The sequence below is a fragment of the Apostichopus japonicus genome, chromosome 18 (genome assembly GCF_037975245.1).
Source record: "Apostichopus japonicus isolate 1M-3 chromosome 18, ASM3797524v1, whole genome shotgun sequence".
NCBI classification, from domain to species: domain Eukaryota; kingdom Metazoa; phylum Echinodermata; class Holothuroidea; order Aspidochirotida; family Stichopodidae; genus Apostichopus; species Apostichopus japonicus.
This window is the reverse complement of record NC_092578.1, coordinates 7,054,776-7,075,210: the sequence shown is the minus strand read 5'-3', so window position 1 is coordinate 7,075,210 and position 20,435 is coordinate 7,054,776. Positions and strand designations below refer to the sequence as shown.

The following is a 20,435-nucleotide window of genomic DNA, read 5'->3' as shown; positions in this document are numbered from 1 at the left end:
TTAAATTGAAGTAAAATTTCATGAAGGATCAATGAAGAGACAACTTGAACATCTATTTTAAATATCATATTTTTATTTGCTCAGGGAAAATGGAAAATAAATATCAGAAATCACACTATTTTTAACTTTAAAATATCAATAAAATATATACTGATGTTATTCAGTCCATCCTAGAGTACAAGATTAAATGTCATTGCAAATAATCTTGGTTCTGGAGGAGCAAATATGGGAACTCATACACCTCAAAATTAATAGCTAATATTTTTTTATAAACTATTGCTTCGTAATCTGTCCCACTAGGTCGACTTTTAATACACTCTGCTAATGCCATATGCCTGTACACTAACATTTAAATATAAAAGGCTGCACTGGTAGACATTTGTAATAATATAACCAAATACCAACAAAATATATTGTATTCACCTCATAAATTTTCAGTGTAGATTTGCAATGGAACTATGTTTTCAGAGTGCTGGATCTTACTTCAGGGGTGGGTCCTGGTATGGAAGACCGTTATTTCTAGACACAAACTTCCTTGCAGTCTTTAATATTTTGTAGAACACTCAACAGATGTGATAAACTGTTTTCTTGTTGGTGTATTCATCACTGGTTTCTTTTTTTACATTCATACACAGAGTTTGCATTACTGTTTTAGCTGATTGCTAAATGCTAATAAACATAGTATCCATTTCGAATAAATATTAATAATTTGTAACTACAATAGCATCATCAGTCAAGAACTAATAGACCACTACTAAGTAACACCTCACAACATGATTTACACATAAAACATCATCAATCACAAACATGTATCACTAAGTAGGTTAGTTGCATGATTAGGTTAGTCTGTGGGTTAGTCTGTAGGTTAGTCTGTAGGTTAGTCTGTAGGTTAGTCTGTAGGTCTGTTAGATGTAGGTTAGTTGCATGATAGGTTAGTTTGATAAAGAATCCAGCCAAGTGTGTATGAATGCACAAATGAATGATGACCAGGACTTCTATACTTGACCACCACTATAAAGGGTTATCCCAACTTTTGAAGTATTTCTCATTTTTGAGGTAGCAATGGGGTTATGGAGATTTTTTTTTTTGGTGGAAATTCCTTAATTCTCATGCAGAGGAGTAATTAATGATTCAAACAGACTGCTCCATTGAATAACAGCAACAATCTTAACAATACACTGGAGAAGGATTTGACATAAACATTTCAATGTTGAATACCAATAAAACTTGATTCAAAATAATACCGAAGTCCTGGCACAGGTGTTGGCCTGTTTTTTATTTTCTTTTTTGATTTTGATCATTTTTATTGAGAGAAGAACTTTTTGAAGCTGGTTCAAGCACTAAAGCCATCAAACTCTTCACTCTGAATAACTGAAAGTTAGTTGCTACTATAATGCAAAATTTGTAATAGATTATATTGATAAACACATATCATTCCTTAAATGGCAAATATACATTCTGAAATATTGGAAGTGCAAAAAGTTTAAAATATGTTAGAGAAAATAAAAAAAGTCACTCAGCCTTTCCAAGATAAATCTATTCAACTATTAACAGGAGCTAAAATATCTTGAAACTGAGGGTAATGACACCTGTTTATTTTGGAAGGTTATAAAAGGTATTTAAAATAAATAACATGCCTTTGAGACTTGATAAAAATGATTGACTGTGAACAAAATATCTACACCAAAATCTACAGACCTGCCAGATATGCAGGTATACACCATCTATGGAACCATGGTTATGTGTAATAGGGTAGGGATGTATTAACATAACTATTAATTTACATCATATGAGTTTTGGAGGCTGGAGAGGAGTAACATTCCACATTGGGTACACTCTACAAACAGGAGTGGTAATATGGAACAAGTTAAAGCGTTTGAAGACTCGCACAAAAAGAAACGTCTCATGCCGGTTATCTGACCTAGTTTCAAATGGGGTGTAACAGAAGTATTAGACACCACCATCGATCCCAGAAAATACACATACAGCTTGCTACCGTCGATAATTAGACACTAGTGTACAGTCAGTACATACAGCTGTGGTCAATACCCACAGCACAGTGTATACACGATACAGCGATGGACATCTCAGGTCCAGCTAAAGATAACAAGGTATCACCTTTCATTACTGTCTGCATTTCGTAGCGACACGAACAAAACGTCACTTGCAAGCAACAGAAAGTTAACTTTTTCAGATGGCCGTACGCGGTTTTGGGTGAGTCTTCAATGCCTTTAAGCTGGTGTCATTTCATTACATAAGCATGTTTCCCTTCCAATCACAATCACTGTGTATACCATAGAAAGGTGAGGGGACGGGGGGGGGTGGAATTAACACACCCTTCTGCCGATAAACAAAGCCTAAAACTTTTCCTTTCTTGGCTTGTAAATCACTAACAACGACAAACATTTAGAAATGCGGCAGCTACCAGGGGACTGCTAGACTCCTCCAGTGCTCTGCCCCTTTGGTGCCCCCCCCCCCTGCATCCCAGCTACTTCTACATACTTATACATCCCCCTATACCACACCCTCCCAATCAGAAACAAGAGCCCAAGGGCACTGTGGTTCCTTGCTTGGGGTATATGACAATACACATAATATTATCAAGCAAGATTGGGCTCAAATAGTCCAAGTAATTGTGGTCCTACATGTTCCCATAAAGTAACCAACACTGTAGCCAACACTTTTGTGATCACAAAATACGATCGGATTTTTGATGAAAAGGCACTTTTGAGATCTTAATATGGCGTCGAAAATGTAAGAAATATAAGAGACCTACAAGCGTGTCAACAGATATGATAACATTGGTGACCTCAGATGACATGACCTTTAAGTTTCAAAATGTTCCACCACCCCATTCACAACTTGTCCCAAAATATCAACCATGTCACACCTTGGCATTGAGATTTAATTGCATTAAATGTCTAAAAATTAACTTTGAACTTGTATACATAACTTCACACACAAAGGTCACCGGGAGGTCAACCAATTGACATTTTTGATCGGTGAGACCTAAATAGAGCATGACTGTAAAAATACAAACATTTTTTCTTTGCCCATTTTCTCCCCCCAAAATACTAGTTTTTTATCATTAATTGACCTTTGGTGACCTTGTACCACATGACCGTTAAGTTTGAAAATATTCCCCTATACCATTTGCAACTACTCCAAAAATATCAACCTTGTGACACCTTGCAACTGGGAGATATTGCATTAAATGTCTGAAAATTAACTTTGACCTCATATAACTTCGCACACGAAGGTCACACGGGGGTCAACCCATTGACATTTATGATCAGAAGGTACCTTTGACATCTGAAAATAGCATCGAAACTGTAAAAATCCACAAAACACGAAAAGGTCACCAGAGGTCAAATTGAGGTCAAGGGTCACCCAGATGCGGGTCGACAATTGGATAACATTGAAGCAACTCCCAACCCTAACGGACAATTTTTTCTCAAGTTATCGCAAAAATACTAGTTTTTTATCATTAATTGACCTTTGGTGACCTTGTACCACATGACCGTTAAGTTTGAAAATATTCCCCTATACCATTTGCAACTACTACAAAAAAATCAACCTTGTCACACCTTGGAACTGGGAGTTATTGCATTAAATGTGTGAAAATTAACTTTGACCTCATATAACTTCGCACACGAAGGTCACACGGGGGTCAACCAATTGACATTTATGATCAGAAGGTACCTTTGACATCTGAAAATAGCATCGAAACTGTAAAAATCCACAAAAAAACGAAAAGGTCACCAGAGGTCAAATTGAGGTCAAGGGTCACCCAGATGCGGGTCGACAATTGGATTACATTGAAGCAACTCCCAACCCTAAAGGACAATTTGTTCTCAAGTTATCGCAAAAATACTAGTTTTTTATCATTAATTGACCTTTGGTGACCTCGCATCACATGACCGTTAACTTTGAAAATATTTCCCTATACCATTTGCAACTTGTCTCAAAATATCAACTGTGTAACACCTTGGCACTGGGAGTTATTACACTAAATGTCTGAAAATTAACTTTGACCTCATATAACTTAACATACAAAGGTCACCTTGGGTCAACTTATTGACATTTTTGATTGATGAGACCTAAATAGAGCATTAAACTATACAAATTGAAACATTTTTTCTTTGCCCATTTTCTACCCCCAAAATACTAGTTTTTTTAACATTAATTGACCTTTGGTGACCTCGGATCACATGACCTTTAAGTTTGAAAATATTCCCCTATACCATTTGCAACTTGTCCAAAAATATCAACCATGTCACACCTTGGAACTGGGAGTTGTTGCATTAAATGTCTGAAAATTAACTTTGACCTCGTATAACTTCGCACACGAAGGTCACACGGGTGTCAACCAATTGACATTTTTGATCGGAAGGTACCTTTGATATCCAAATCTGGCATCAAAACCAAACATTTTCTTTTTTGCTCGTTTCCTCCCAAAATAAGCACATTTTTTCTAATGTGACCTTTGACCTTTTGACCTTGGTTTCAGATGTAGTTTAATCTCCTGATTCCAAAAAACAAAACGACAAGTCTGTACAACCATCCTAACTCCGACCGAAAAACTTTGACCCGATATAACTTCGCACATAAAGGTCACACGGGGTCAACCTATTGACATTTATGATCAGAAGGTACCTTTGACATCTGAAAATAGCATCAAAACTGTAAAAATCCACAAAAACACGTAAAGGTCACCAGAGGTCAAATTGAGGTCAAGGGTCACCCAGATGCGGGTCGACAATTGAATAACATTACAGCAACTCCCAACCCTAACGGACATTTCGTTCTCAAGTTATGGCAAAAATACTAGTTTTTTATCATTAATTGACCTTTGTTGACCTTCGATCACATTACCGTTATGTTTGGAAAAGATCCCTTACCCCATTCACAACTACTCCCAAAATATCAACCATGTCGGACCCTGTCAATGGGAGTTATTGCTGTTTTTAATATATTGGTTTTTGGCATCTAACTGACCTTTGGTGACCTTTGCGAGCACCAAAAACAATAGGGATCTTCCTCTCACTATGGGCTATCCACCCAACAAGTTTGATCATGATACATCATTTCCTTATTGAGATATCGTGTACACAAGCCAAGCGTCACATACACACACACACACACACACACACACACACACACACACACGCCAAGTTGAACGCATAGGTTCCTTGCTTTGCAAAAAGCAAGGAACCAAAAAATGGAAAAATCGCAAACAATCTTTAGTGTAATCATCTCTGCAGGTTAAAACGAAAACACCAGCATTGAAACTTTTTCTGTGGAGACTAAAACTACCAAATTACTTAGCAGAGGAAAAGAAAGGGTTTTAAAATTAATTATAAAAAAAAATATGTTTAGAGTAAATCATTTCAATGTAAGCTGCAAATTATGTCTACCTGAGAAACAGAACAAGTTAAATCACTCATTTAATAAAATTAAAAAAAACTATAACAGGCAAACAGCAAATATTGAAATGGAAGTGATATTATTTTTGCTAGTCGAATGCAGGAGTGCAAGAACTGAGTACAAACTTTACACGCCAAAGAGCATCAGGTGGAATTCAAGAGCTAAGTTCCGGTCGACCTAACTTATGGAAATTCTGAAACTTCACAACAGCATAAAACACACAAAAATGCTTGGTTTTGCAAGGAATGCAATATTGTTTTTGCTTAGATGGCAGAGAGAGGGTATTTAAGGTTTCTTTTAAAATATATATATTGCCCTGTGAACCCTGTCATCCTCCCCTTCTCCCATCTCCTATCTGTCTTTGCACTCTTTACAGTTCAGGATCATAACATAAAGTGAATTGATGCACTTGAGCATAAAATAATAACCCTACAATGTTACATGCCACTCATAAGAACACACTCTACAACATACAACCTAACTGCACCCACCGACCAAATAACTTTTAATTCGTTTGTCAAACTACATAACTGTCCAACTGACTTATAATTTAGACACTTCCTGGCTAAACTAAAATACTTTTGGTAAAACTTATAGCAGCAATATGTATGAATTCAGTTCGCACAATAACAAGGATACTTACAAATGAAACAAGATTGTTACTACCGACAACCAGTGCTACAAAACCAAAGGAGATAATGATGAACCTAGTTAACTGTACCATGATAGAGAAATATTAACAGAGTGGTGATGAAGAAAACAAAATAATAATCATCATAAATAATAATGGTTGAAGAAGGTCAGTTATTTTTGGTATCATTACCAGTCCAATTTCAAAAACAAAAAAAGAGGATCAAATTTACTTTAAAGATGAAACAATGTTTTAAGTGTTAGTACAAGCAAAACTAAAGACTACAAAAACAATTTTACAAATGCCATGAACATAATTATACAAATTTTACTCTCTTTTTGATCTTTTTCATCAGATTCATTAATAAAAGAAATCACAAATTTTGGGATATTTCAGAAGTTATTCGATGGTTGCTTGTCACCTGGAAAGCAGACTTTTAGTACCGGTACAACAGCATGAGTACAAGTAGAACTCCTTTGGTATGAGTAAGGCAACAATAAATAATAGTAGTGAGATTTATAAAGCCCAGACATATCCACAGATAACGGTCTCAAGGTCCATCAAAATATTATTTGGTCAACAATAACCTGTCAAACATAGAGACAATCCCCTCCACATGGCAGCAGCTAAACAATGCCCAACTGGCAATTTATCTCACAGGTCCCCATTAATACACCTGGGTGAGGTGAGGCAATGGAGACAAAGTGCCTTACCCAAGGACACAACATAATGATCTGGCCAGGACTCAAACCTTTTAAACATTAGATAACAAGTCCACTTCCTTAACCACTTGACCACAAAGCTCTCATTGAACAAGCTCTCACACTGTACAGTTCTCACAAGTACAAGGCTTTAGGCTGGTTTGTGTACTTAAGTTTGTAAAAGTTTCTATATAGTATATACTAGATTCCAAGATGTCACATGTATCAGGGCAACAAATACTTGAGCATGAGAACAAGTACAGCCAACTAGGTATGAGTACAAATACTTGCCAATGAGAACAAGTACAGACAACCGGGTATGAGTAAAAATACTTCAGAATTAGTACAAGTACAGACAACCGGGTATGAGTAAAAATACTTTAGAATGAGAACAAGTACAGCCAACCTGGCTAGACTATGGGTATGAAAACAGACTTACTAAAAGTCTGTCAGGGTGGTGGCAGCATGTAATAACAGTTTTAACATACAGCCATAGATGTTCTACAAAACTTAGCAAATAGTGACAGATAACCTCATGAGGTGTCAGAGTCTGTAAAACAATATCAGAGAGTTGGGAGGTGGTAACACAAGCAAAACTTAGATTTACCAAAGTCGCTTTACCTACAGGACAATCATACATAGATATTTACCACATATGATAACAGAATAAACGGGCAAGGTTAAAGCTTGCATTAGTACATAAAATGTAACCAACCATTCAATGTTTAAGTTGAGTAGATTTCCCGACTTGAGCTGAGTCATAGACTCCGGTAATTTTATTATCCCTACCGGGGAAAACCTGTTACAAAGTTCCTCCAGTAACTTCAACTTTATGAATTTAGCGACTGGGGGTCATGATCCGTTACAACACTACTGCATTTATGCATGAGACCAATAATCACACATGTAATAGATGACAAGTTCATGGACTTTTCTTGAAAGAAGAGTGCTCTTTTCACCTGTTACTACTAAAAGTATAGTTGATGTGTTAAAAGTATGGAAGTAATACACTTTCATTTTTCAAAAACATTGATTGCAAAATAATACAACGGCACAAAACTACAGAACCTCTCTATGACCATTGTCAGCAGCTTGAACTCAAAAGATCACTCACCCGCCACCTTTAAGTTGCGTAAACCCTTAAAGACACTACTCTCTATTACTTGTGGTCTCTTGACTGGACTACTGACCACTGACCACTCTCATATCCTCCGGCTGATGGGTAGCAAGTATAAACTGGCTGTCGAGTATTGAAGATTATAGACCGCTTTCATAATAGATATATCAATAAGAGAAAATTATTATCAAAAGCTATGTCTTCCTCCCAAAAATGTTTGAAAAAAATTCACTGATGCTGTTATCCTTGGCTTCGCTTTCAGTTCTGCTATTGCGTTCATTGTCGATTTCCGATCCGTCCAACATTTCGTATTCGGATATATCCGGATCCATACTCGACGGCCCAGAGTCGTGGTGAGCCGCCTCCCTGCTGCTCGGAGTAGCAGCAGCAACGGCCCCGGGGGACTGGGTACGGTCCCTGCCGATGAAGGCAGTCACAGAGGCAACAGTCTGTGAAAGTAGGTCGGCGGCAGCTTTCGGTAAGAGACTGGGCTCTTGCGTGGGTTCATCGACTATAAGGGGAGGTGTAAATAAAGCTCCCGAACTCTCCGTGGACTCTGGAGTGGACTGCTGCGTCTGTGGCGCCTCTGAATACTGTACCGGTTCGTGAATTTCTGGTAACACCCGAGGAGGGTCGTCGTCTGCCGCGACATTGTCATCGTCGAACATGTCTTCGGTTACAGCATCGGGAGACGTGTCAAGCATGTCCTCTTCAGACGAAAAAGGCTCGGATCCGTTGCTGAAATCGTTCGGGGGGATCGCTAGAAAGTGGGTTTCCGACATGTCGTGTGTGAGCGGCAGTTCCCGGGGTCTATATGCTGGCGGCGGTGGAGGTCGCAAGGAAGTCCTCTGCACGGGTTTAGGCCTGCGCAATCTCAGGCTATCGGACTCGTCGTAGGCTGGAATCCCCTCGATGGGACCAAACGCGAGACTATTATTTTCATTGTCAGTGAGACCGTCTGCAGAAGGGAGATGACCAAACAAAAAGAATATAATTTTTATTTTTTCCTCACATTAATAAAAAAAAAGGACACAAAATCACAATTTTCACCATCATGACTACAAGCTAATAATTTCATTTCCCCTCATCTAATTGGGTAAAAAGTGCACCATTTATTTGAAAGCAAAAATCAATCTGTTTTTAAAATCAAAACTTGAACCATGCATTCATGCAGAAGAGGTGGTTTTTATGGCCATCATATCCCATATAAGTCACGCTTGTTCAAATATGACCATCAAACCCTCATACTAAAGGTTTTCTTTCATATCTCTTCCACTCCTCCCTCCAAAATTTTTAGAAATTACTAGACTTAACACACCAAGAGAACATAATCTTAACAACTTTTCATTGATCATTAAAGTTGATCATTCAAAGTAGCCACTATGATTCAGATTTCTTTTCTTCTTAACAATTATCAGTTTTTCTTATCTTGCCTTCCTTCTTCCATTCTTGTAACTAAAACAAAATGAAAATGTGATACATACCATCATCAGTCAATTCCAACGATGCCCCCTTGGGCATCAGCCCGCCCACCAAACCAGAAACAGGGGTAACTCTAGAGCTGGACCCAGGGGTCTTCTCGTAGGGTGCTGCAGCATGAGCAAAGGCAGCATCTAAGGCAGGGCCAGGGGATGGAATAAAATCATCTAACTCACTATCGGAACTGGAATAGTCAGCTTCATCTGTGTCGGCGGTTTTCTGTTTCGAAGACCTCTGACGCCCTATGAAATGACGAGAAGCTCAGTATCAGGTAAAAGGTACAGTAGTGGTATGATCTTTACCAATGGTTTCGGAATTGCTGAAACAAAACGTTTCTTAATACAGATAATATTAAAAATCTGCAGACAAGAGAAACTGTGTGAAAGAAGACTGAATGTGTTAAGCTTTATCAAAAGCTTGGTTTACTGAATAACTCTTTTCTTGTTTCTTTTCTCTTTCTTGTTCGGTTCTTGTTTGGTTGTTGGAAAAAAAAACTATCGTATATTCTCGACAAAATTAGTGCCATCTATAGCCCACTTTAGCCAACCTGTGGTGCTTGTGAAAAGATGTTAATGACCATCTCAAGCATATTTTCTAGCCTTTTTTGGTTGTTGCATGAAAGTTAAACGAACTAACAAAATGATTTCTGTCAAGTACATCCAAGAGAGGGTAGGGGGGGGGAGGTGGGGCGGGTCAGAGAAAGAGCCACAAATGCAACCAAACTGCTTGATGATGATGGTTCAGTAAATCTACCATTTCTGTCAAGTACATCCAAGAGAGGGGGGAGGGCAGGTAAGAGAAGGAGCCACAAATGCAACCAAACTGCTTGAAGATGATGGTACAGTAAATCTACCATTTCTGTCAAGTACATCCGAGGGAGGGGGGGGCGGGTAAGAGAAAGAGCCACAAATGCAACCAAACTGCTTGTTAAAGAGGATGAAAACTTTATGACCTACCCCGTTTCTTCTTCCTCTTGGTATCTGCCTCCATGCTGTGTTCCATCTGGACGAGGTACGGTCTCATCTTGCTGTATAGATGTTGGTGGAGGTTACGGTGAACGATACCAGGGACAATCACCAAACTTGATGCTGAATAGAAGGAAAAGTATAGAATTTCCATTAGATATGCATATTGCATACTGATATTAAAATGAGATATGAAAGAATGAAAACCCGAGTCGTGTAACCTGCAGTGTGGATGATGTAATGCAAAAATCAACAGCAGTGCAAGACAAAATAAATTTTTGCTTTAATCACCAAGACCATACAAGTTTGTACTTGCCTGAAGATCAACCAATGTTTTTTTTTTAAACTCTGTTCAATATCTTCTATTATTAATTATAACCTTATTGGAGAATTATTTCATCCTTAGCTGGCAAGCACAATTCTTGGCTTCATCAATTCTCACTAACTAATCCTCCTTTCTTTTTTTTAAATTTTTACAAAACATCATTGCAAGACATGAAATGGGGGTGCCTCTTTTCATGTAGCGAGGATGATCATAACATTATGTGCTTCATACAACAACAAAAGAGGTTATTACTCAACAGGAACCGCAGAACAATGTATCATGCCATCTGACAAATCTTTTGGAAAATTAAAACGAGGCCATCAGCAAACCATCGTTCCCTTACTAATGTTTCTGTCCTTATCTATGACAGTGTAACTGTAGCTAACATGAATCAAGTGCAGAGTAAATAAACAGGAATACAGGACGATTTTCATCACCATCTTCAATCTTAAAGGTGTGCTGTCACCACTGTCAAATTTAAAGGACTTGTCCTTTGGTGAAAAAAAAACAACTCAAAGGTATAATATACAATCCCCTTGACTACTCTAGCATTTCGGTGTGAGGGCACAATCTAGAAATCTAATAACCACAGATACCTCCAGAAACAGCTGTTGGCAAAGAAATTCCTCTTGTCAAGGAAATGTAAGGTTTTGGGTGGTCTGTCATGTCATCACATCAAATGTTATACAAAAAAAAAAAATTTTTACTATTGACTTCTCACATATAATGTGCCATATTTGGAACATTTTCTCAGAAATTGTTGATCGCACCCCTTGAACTTACACAGACTTTACTTACCGAGTAGATATGTTGCGACAGCGCCGGAGACTCGAAGGCCAAAGAGGAAGGTGCCGAGACACACAATGAATACCAGAAGGCAAAACTATCCAAAAATAGAAGAGAATGTCAGTTTTTGGGTACTGTAATTATAATTGGGATTTCTTAAGTTTAAAGCAGAAATCAGGGTTTGATTTAGCTACAAATAGTTACAACGATTACAATCATTACAATTACAAATAAATATAATTACAATAACTACACTGATGAATTTCAAGGATGGGAATTTTTGCTAACTGATTGACAATATTGACAAAAGTTCAGTTACAACCTTACAGAAATCAGCATTTCATTTAGCTACAAATAATAACAATGATTACAATAATTACAATTACAAGTAATTATAATTACAGTAATTACAAATTATACAGAAAATGTTCAAGTCACTAGAAACTGGTATTCAAATCTCGAATGCTGTTTCAAAGCTGTGTGATTCCACTTAATTTACTAAAGCCAAGATATTACTACAACACATTTGTGAGTTTCAAATCATGCATAATGCATTAACCTTCTCATTACTTTTTTGATGCTGTATTTACTGTACTCCATGGTCAATCCTTAGCCTCTACCACCAAATTCACATTTTGCTCATAAATGTGTAGCTCCAATCATGAAATATGTTGTGATTTATACACCATAGCATTCATAAAGTTTTTCAAAGTACCTACGTAAGGTCTTTTCTATCAATTCCCCTCTCGTGCAGTCCTTTGTTTTTGGCTTTGTTTTGGCTTTCTTTGTTTGATAGTGTGATCCATTTGTTCGATTCTTAATCCATCTTTTCTATCCTTAAAAACAGAGACGTTTAACAATTACCCTTCCTGGCTTTTCTTTCCTGAGGTTCCAAAACTGCCGATGCTTCTGCAGAGAGTACTGCCATGTCACTGCTGCGTAGTGGCACAGGTCATGAAATTGCACAAGTTCAGGATCCAAGGGGACCCATCTATGCAGGACAGAGAAGGATTTATCCAATAATATTCTATCATTTCAAATGAAGAACAAAATGGTTTTATACTGACAAACAATAACTAATACTACCACAAACCCAAACAAACCAAAACATTTCCAGTTGATGGAATTCTGACAATCAAATACCAGTAATTTCATTGTCTTTCTGCCACATTTCAATGACACTTGACATCAAATTCTCAAGAGGCAAATCCCCAAAAATGAGGGTCATTTTTAAAATGTAGAGTTTTTAATATGGACGTTACTAATTCACGCAACTGAGGTTCCAAAACTGCTGATGCTTCTGCAGAGAGTACTGCCATGTCACTGCTGCGTAGTGGCACAGGTCATGAAATTGCACAAGTTCAGGATCCAATGGGACCCATCTATGCAGGACAGAGAAGGATTTATCCAATAATATTCTATCATTTCAAATGAAGAACAAAATGGTTTTATACTGACAAACAATAACTAATACTACCACAAAACCAAAACAAACCAAAACAATTCCAGTTGATGGAATTCTGACAATCAAATACCAGTAATTTCATTGTCTTTCTGCCACATTTCAATGACACTTGACATCAAATTCTCAAGAGGCAAATCCCCAAAAATGAGGGTCATTTTTAAAATGTGGAGTTTTTAATATGGACGTTACTAATTCACGCAACTAAAATACTCTACAATTTGTCTTACTTGCATGCTACAAAAGACAAGGCCTTGGGTATGTTTTTTTAAGACTTATTGGTTTGTCGCATTCATGATGATGGTTTTCCATAATGCTATTTTCAGGGATGTAAGTGCAGCGCAAAAAAAAAAACGGAAAACTATTCGGAGACCCCGGCTGAATGCCGTCCTAACACATCCTACTCCTAGTTCTGACTACTTACACACTAACGTTATGTTAGGCTAGCTTAAAGTTACAAATACGTCGCTGCGAACTCCGAAATAAAAAACAGTCTCACATTCGAATGCGATCACGAAAATCAACTATCATATGCGTATCCCGTAGATTTCCGCCGCTCACAAATATCACAAGCGTTAATTCCGAAACTTATGTCGAGCTCCAGCAGTTAAGAAGATGTGAATTAGGCAAGGTTTTTCAACGACAGAAATGAGCTATGGCGATTTGAAGTTCGCACGTACGCAACGATGTTCACATGGCACAATGTTGTACATTGCAATGCGATGTGTAACAGGAAATGGTATTTTGGTTGATCGATGAGTGAAAATTGAAGTTAGCTTGCTGCAACGGGCCAGGCATTTTTGCCGCGTTGTGTCTTTGATATTCGTACAATTTTGTGGAAACTTTAATGGAATTTAAAAAAAAACGGATTTCCGTAAAAATACGGAAGACTTACATCCCTGTATTTTTTAGGTCAATTGCAGATGACTCCAGATTCATATGCATAATGTGTAGGATCTGCAAGGCCCGTTTTTTTTTTTTTTTTGGGGGGGGGGGGTAATTTAAATACATGTCGCACAGACAGGAGATAATTTTTTTAAAGTAAGTTATGGCTCTACTGTATTGCAAGGAAACATTCCCCCTCCATTAACAACTTAAGAAAGTCAAAAGATGAAGTCCTCCACATAACATTACTACTCCTAAGTCTGGAATGAAATGACTATGATTTAATATTCATACACTGTAAATATGAAATTGAAACAACAATCTTTAACTGTGAGCTGATACTCACCCTTCAACAGGCACTGTTGGCTCAACTACGAAAAGAAAATACAAGAGAATATAGTATTTTACACATCTGAAACGTAATCGATAAACAACGATACAATAAACAAATAGCTTATAACACTAACTGCACATTCTACAGTAAGGTGAATCATTCAAAACTCACCTGACTTGGTTATTAATGACAACAACAACAAAAAATACTTGTCTACTCACAACAACTGCACTCTCACTATATTGTGTCCTGTGACCTTTATGACATGTTGACAGTCTTGTTACTGTAGTAATATCCTCTCTTTGTGACAGGACTATTGATATCTACCATTTACCTTTTCACAAGAACCTTAACCAAGAACAGCACTTTACATATATACTCTAGTACCATTGATAACTTAAAACCTGATATGAGAGGAATATCAGTCACTGCTTTGGGTAATTTTATCAGTCTGAAATAGTGATTATTAGTTAAGGTGCAACATTCCATCTGAGTGAGGTCAGGTGGTGCGATGTTAACACCTTGCCAAACTTGATTGTTTTAAGGAACAATTTCATGTTTCCATTTAAGACACATGTTTGACATTTGAGGTATTAATTTTACATATTCATCACAATATACGTCTCTAATACAAAGCTTCTATGAACAAAAAGTGTTACATACATATTTGAATAATTTACGGAGTGATTTAGCCATATTGCAAAGCAAAGAAAGACCCTAGAATTTTTTAAGAAATATATTGTAGAGAGATTTGCAAAACACAGAGGAGAATAGAGTAAATATGGTGCGGGGAGGGATTCAGGCATACTGTAAAAAGGAAAACATACCTTTGATATCGGGCCAGACTTTCTTGTAGAAAGTTTGCACAGTAACGATGGTAATAACGGAAAGGGTTGCTTTGAAAACGATGTTGTAGTTGGAGGTCACCATGAGCCTGGAAAATAAAGAAACAGTCATGGATTTCCATTTTTGTATGAAGCAAAATATCAGCTTACTAGAAAATTACTAGCAAAGTCTGAAACAGCTAGAATTATATCTTAATTAATTGATAATTTAAAATATCAACATTGATTATGTGTGTAACGATGTGTTGAGTCCAACATTGCTATATTGCCATTATTGCAAATTATTATTATCATTATTGCAAATAATTGCATTATTGCCACTATTGCCAATCTTTTTCCTATATTCAATATTTCAGACGGCAACAACAGTCATGTCTTCATTTGGAATCATAGGTAGTATATCTCAATAGTCAGTAGCAGTTACCTAAATATCGGCAATTGATGCAAACTTTAGCAATAAAAATATTAGACTGACATATCCGATATCAGTAGGTACAGCTCGTGTACATCAATATTGCCTTCAGTCTAACAGTTATACAGTTAGTAGCCTTGCAAACATTCCAAAGGAGCTGGTAATCTCAACCACCAGAGGTTTCGTCAGTATGGCAAATTTATTAGCAATCTTATGGCCTAGCTTAGGCCTAACAGTAACAGTTAGGCTTTATAAATCTGGTAAGACTAGGGCAACATGATTAGGAGCAATTGCAGAATACCCTGCAACTTTCAACATAGGACTTTTTGAGAACAACAATACACTGGTTACTAAAGGGACTGCATAATATGTGAGATTCAAAAGTTGTGGGTGGGGGGGTGGGGAGTATTATGCAATTAAGCTGCTTACCAGTTAAAACGTTCCGTTTACCAAGACATCCCCGTACCAAAACGTCCCCGCTTTTGGTCAAAACGTCCCCGTTGGTCAAAACGTCCCCGTAAGTCAAAACATCCCCGTCTATCACATTCATTCACAGTTGTAAATATATATTAATTTTAAGTTATAATTTGGCTAAGTTATCGGCATGCAAGTTGGATTACAGGTGCCAAAAGTAACTTGTTGTACGTAAACAAAACAAAAATCTTTTTTATTCCCTTCACTCAATATCGTATATATGCATTCAGAAACCAACTTGTGTTTAAAAAAATCCTATTACCCTACAGCCCTCTTGCATTCCCTTTTCTATTTATATTATCTTACCTCAGAAAATTATACTCAAAAATGTTTCCGCCCTCATAACCGGCACTTCCACTCCTAAAAACAGTGTTTTCAACCTAAACTATACTTATCCTTACTCTTTGCTTTGAACTAAAAACATCCACACTTGCATTCCAACTGATTATAAAAGCGGGAACATTTTGACTCACGGAGATGTTTTGACTGCTGGGACGTTTTGGTCTTAAAAAAGCGGGGACGTTTTGGTAAAGGGACGTTTTGACTGGATACCATTAAGCTCATGATGAAAGGTAAAAATTGTTGATTTGAAACCTCAATTACTCATCCAACAGAGTGTGATCATTACACATTCTGGCAAGTATAATGGGTACAATTATAGAATACAGGGCCATTCATTAACTCTTCCCAGCATCCGGATGCGCGGATGCGCGGTGTGTCTGTACATGTCCGTACACGTATGACGCCCTCTAAAATTCCATCACGTATTTCATTTTGACTCCGCATCCGCGCATCCGCGCATCCACCCCGGGAGTACTAGGAAAGGACTTAGATAATTTTCGAAAGTTTACCCATATACGATATACCATCACGTATTTCATTTTGACTCCGCATCCGCGCATCCGCGCATCCACCCCGGGAGTACTAGGAATGGACTTAAATAATTTTCGAAAAGTTTCGACACATACCATCACGTATTTCCAATACTGAAAGTCCCGTATGTACGAAGCTATTCCACATCAATAGTGTGTCGTTCTTAAAAGGCATCCGTACATGTGTGACGCCCTCTAAAATTCCACCACAGAAGTACTAGGAAAGGACTTAGGAAATTTTTGACTCCGCATCCACGCATCCGCGCATCCACTCAAAAAGAAAGAACTGGGACTTTGACATTTTATACTCACATACGTACTGGGGTGAGACTGAGCATCCGCGCATCCGGATGCTCAGATAGTATCATCGAGTGGCCCTGTATTCTATAATTACTCCGTATAATGTTAATGGCAAACTTTACACAGTAGCCTATATCGCGTACGAACGTACTGGCTACTGCAGTGAACGACAGGATAACGTTAGGCCACACACACCACATGCAGTACTCAGTAGTCTTTAAATTAGGCCTAGCCTACCTTAGCCTAACTTTAAATGCTCTAGGTCTACCGTAGGCTAGGCCCAACGGTAATACAGAACGTAATTAGTTTATTTATCGGCTAGCCGTACATTATATATGACTTAAACATAATATCGTTGCACATTTATGCACGCTAAAACACTGATCATCAACAGCTTTAGGCACAACTTACCAGACAAACCCATTCACACACAAAAGCAAAGCAAAACTTCGCCGGGGATTTTCCCATACAAGAAGCCCTTGAAAGCTCATTACAGTGCCTTCATGCGGACTCAAAATGTCTCTAATCGTGTCTTCTTTTAATCGAAGGTCAGCTTCCATTTCTAACTTCTTGAACTTTTCTTCGTCTAGGGCAATTTCAGCCGCCGGTAAACGCTGACCATCTGTCTCTTCTTCCATCCTGAAATCCTTCTGTGCATGTGAACAATTACTGTACTGAGGGCCTAACTTTGTGTTTTCAAACGTCGTTACGTATGTACTCAATTCGTCTGTACTACAGAGCGAACAACAAAGTACGCATACAATAGTAACTAGTCTAGTATGTGCTGCGTATTTTGTACGGTGTTTACAATAATCGCCCGAGCCAAAACAAATTACTTGTTGCGTATTCATATCGAATATCCTATTATAATAAAAGGTGAAAATAGAACTAAGCCCGTCATATTTCAATATTATTTTTCATAATAAATTGTTTCATTGTACAAACAGTTGAAACAAATGGTACTTGTATTAATATCGTGCAAAAAACAATACGGGTTTAATAGGCTATTAATGTAGGGAAACTGAAGTTTTGAGAACCTCCTACCAACTTTATTCCCCCTTCAATATTTGTGTCAGTCCCTATGAAAGGTAAATACATTGCGCAACCCGTTAGGAAGTTGCCAAGAATTTGTGGTCATGACAAATGGTCTAAAATAGTCACGGAAGGCTGATGTTTCAACCACTAAAATAAATCCACGTTTACTCCATATTCATTCTCATTTATGAGAGTGAGGTATCTAGGCATCGTCGAGATTTGGTACACGTGGTTTTATATGCATTTCATTCTGTGTGCCAAAATACCATGTGATGATCACAATTTGTACGCTATATGTCGCTATACCCCCCCCCCTCCCCCGTCCCAGGTTTAGTGACTGACTCGTGTAGGCGCTAGGCCTATCATGGCTGATAATGACTCGTGTATCTCATAAATGAAGCTGAACATATTGTGATATGAGTAGGTAGTTAGTAATTGATTAACTTTTCAACTGGATTGAAATAAGAATTACGGATTTCATTTGTTGCGAAAATACACCGCTGAGGCTGTCTGCTAAGCCTGGGCGCTAAGCTGCTAGTTATGTTGTTGTTGTTATGTTACACATTTTACCTCCAAGTTCTAGTTTAGTAGTTATGAACATATATTCACAAAATATTTTATTTAATTGATACGAAGTACAGGGGAAATTACTTTTCATAAATATATTTATTACGTCAATATGTTTTATATATGCCTACCAGTTTCATTGTTAGCCCCTATATATCAGTGTCCCAATGTGTTTTAACTAAGAATATTGAGGCACAATCCCATACAAGGCACACCCACTCAGTTCATGAATGTGCCCATATGCTCGACAGTGCTTTTTAAATGTACATATGATACCATATGTGTGCATGTTGTAAACATCTGTATAACAAGTTTTATTCGTGGCAGCAAAGTTTAAGAATGTTTCAGTTCTTTTTTATTTATTAAAAATGATAAAGGGTCTAGGTTATACCCGGATATTAAATAGATAGATCTTTTTTATTGAAGTCTAATCACTTGTCAGATGTGACTATTGTTAAAATATGTTTATGACTGACATATCAATTCAGGAACCAAACAGAAGCAAACTTGACTATGTCTATATGTGAGTCTGTCCCCTGGGCCCAGAAGGGCTTCGCCCTTGGACCCCATCATGGGCCCTAATGCGGGGCCCTGGAAGCCACCTGATTAAAAAAATTGCGCCAAGTTGGTCGTGGCGTGCGCTACGCGCACCCTCCTTCAGTTTTATCCGTTTTCAGTTATAAAGGTCCCCTACCCCCACTTTTTCAATGAGGATTGACGCCTCTGTTACACATTATAAGCTAGTCTTGTTCACCTAGGAACTTTTATTAGCAAATAATTCGCTTCCATATTCCATTCGACTGTCGACATTTAGTTGCCCAGACAGTATTTCTATTATTAAATTATTAATCACACACAAATAACAAAATTGCAAAACTGCACAATTTTGACTTCCTTATGTTCATGACAACAAACCTCGCAACCTCAAAATAATGAATAACATTTTTATGGGGAATGGATTATCGAAACCCGACAAAACCTTTAAGTTCAGCACCAACCCACAATCATGCTTTACATACAGGAAGTCATATAAACACAGCCAATTATGGATTTAAAGAGCAGCTATATTTGCGTTGATTTTGACAAACCTTCAGTCGTCAATTAACACAACAATACCGCATTGCAGTTCAGTATAGCTTGAATAGGTCATTTTTCAGTTTATTGCAATAAAATGGCGTCGAATGTGATGGCCTTTCAAAAAAAAATGCGATTTCTTCTTTCTATACTGATACAAAAAATATATGTAGGTGGCAAACGTTTCGGATTCAAATCACCAATCTATAATTACTCATTAGTTTAAGTTTTAAGTGAATTTCTCGTAAATGTGTTAAATCGCGAACTTTCAGTATACACGAACAAAATGTATTTTGGGATGCCCTTCGCCACGCCCTTCGGGGTCTGAAACATTATAGTTTGATCAATAGCAATGTTATTTGTTCAACCATTGTCAATATTCATACAAAAATATAATATAATAATAATAAAATAATATAATAAATAATTGAAGGAGCCAACTCAAGAAAATTTGACAGAAAGATTGCTAATCACAACATTTAATATAGCCACACCACTGATCAATAATATGATAATCGGCCCATATCAAGTCAACCCCACCGTAAAACAACAATTCTAGATTCAACCCAAATTCACAAATGCAAATGAGTTCCACTGAACATATAATCTATAAATTTAAGCCTCTGAAGAAGATCCTGCTAGGGTCGAAACGTTAGGCCCACTTTCTTTTACACGTTTTCTTACACAGGCCCTTTAGTGGATACGAAGTTTGCTAACAGTTTTTGTTTTATTTTGATTTTCCTA

General features: G+C 37.5%; 2 protein-coding genes across 4 annotated transcripts in view; both read right to left on the bottom strand.

Moving 5' to 3' along the window:
* Positions 1-20,435, bottom strand: part of LOC139958594 (rap guanine nucleotide exchange factor 4-like) — a 260,592-nt gene that overhangs the window by 158,541 nt on the left and 81,616 nt on the right. The window lies entirely within an intron of this gene.
* LOC139958599 (uncharacterized) lies at positions 54-17,827 on the bottom strand. 2 transcript variants are annotated; one of them, XM_071955772.1, is made up of 8 exons: positions 17,427-17,827; positions 14,940-15,046; positions 14,125-14,149; positions 12,296-12,422; positions 11,444-11,528; positions 10,312-10,443; positions 9,532-9,597; positions 54-8,834 (listed from the first exon to the last, which is right to left on the bottom strand). In XM_071955772.1, the coding sequence occupies exons 1-8, from the start codon at positions 17,651-17,653 to the stop codon at positions 8,071-8,073; spliced, it is 1,533 nt and encodes a 510-aa protein (XP_071811873.1). In that variant the 5' UTR covers positions 17,654-17,827; the 3' UTR covers positions 54-8,070. The 2 variants fall into 2 exon arrangements, with proteins under 2 accessions (XP_071811873.1, XP_071811872.1); XM_071955771.1 differs by having other exon boundaries at positions 9,361-9,597; positions 17,427-17,825.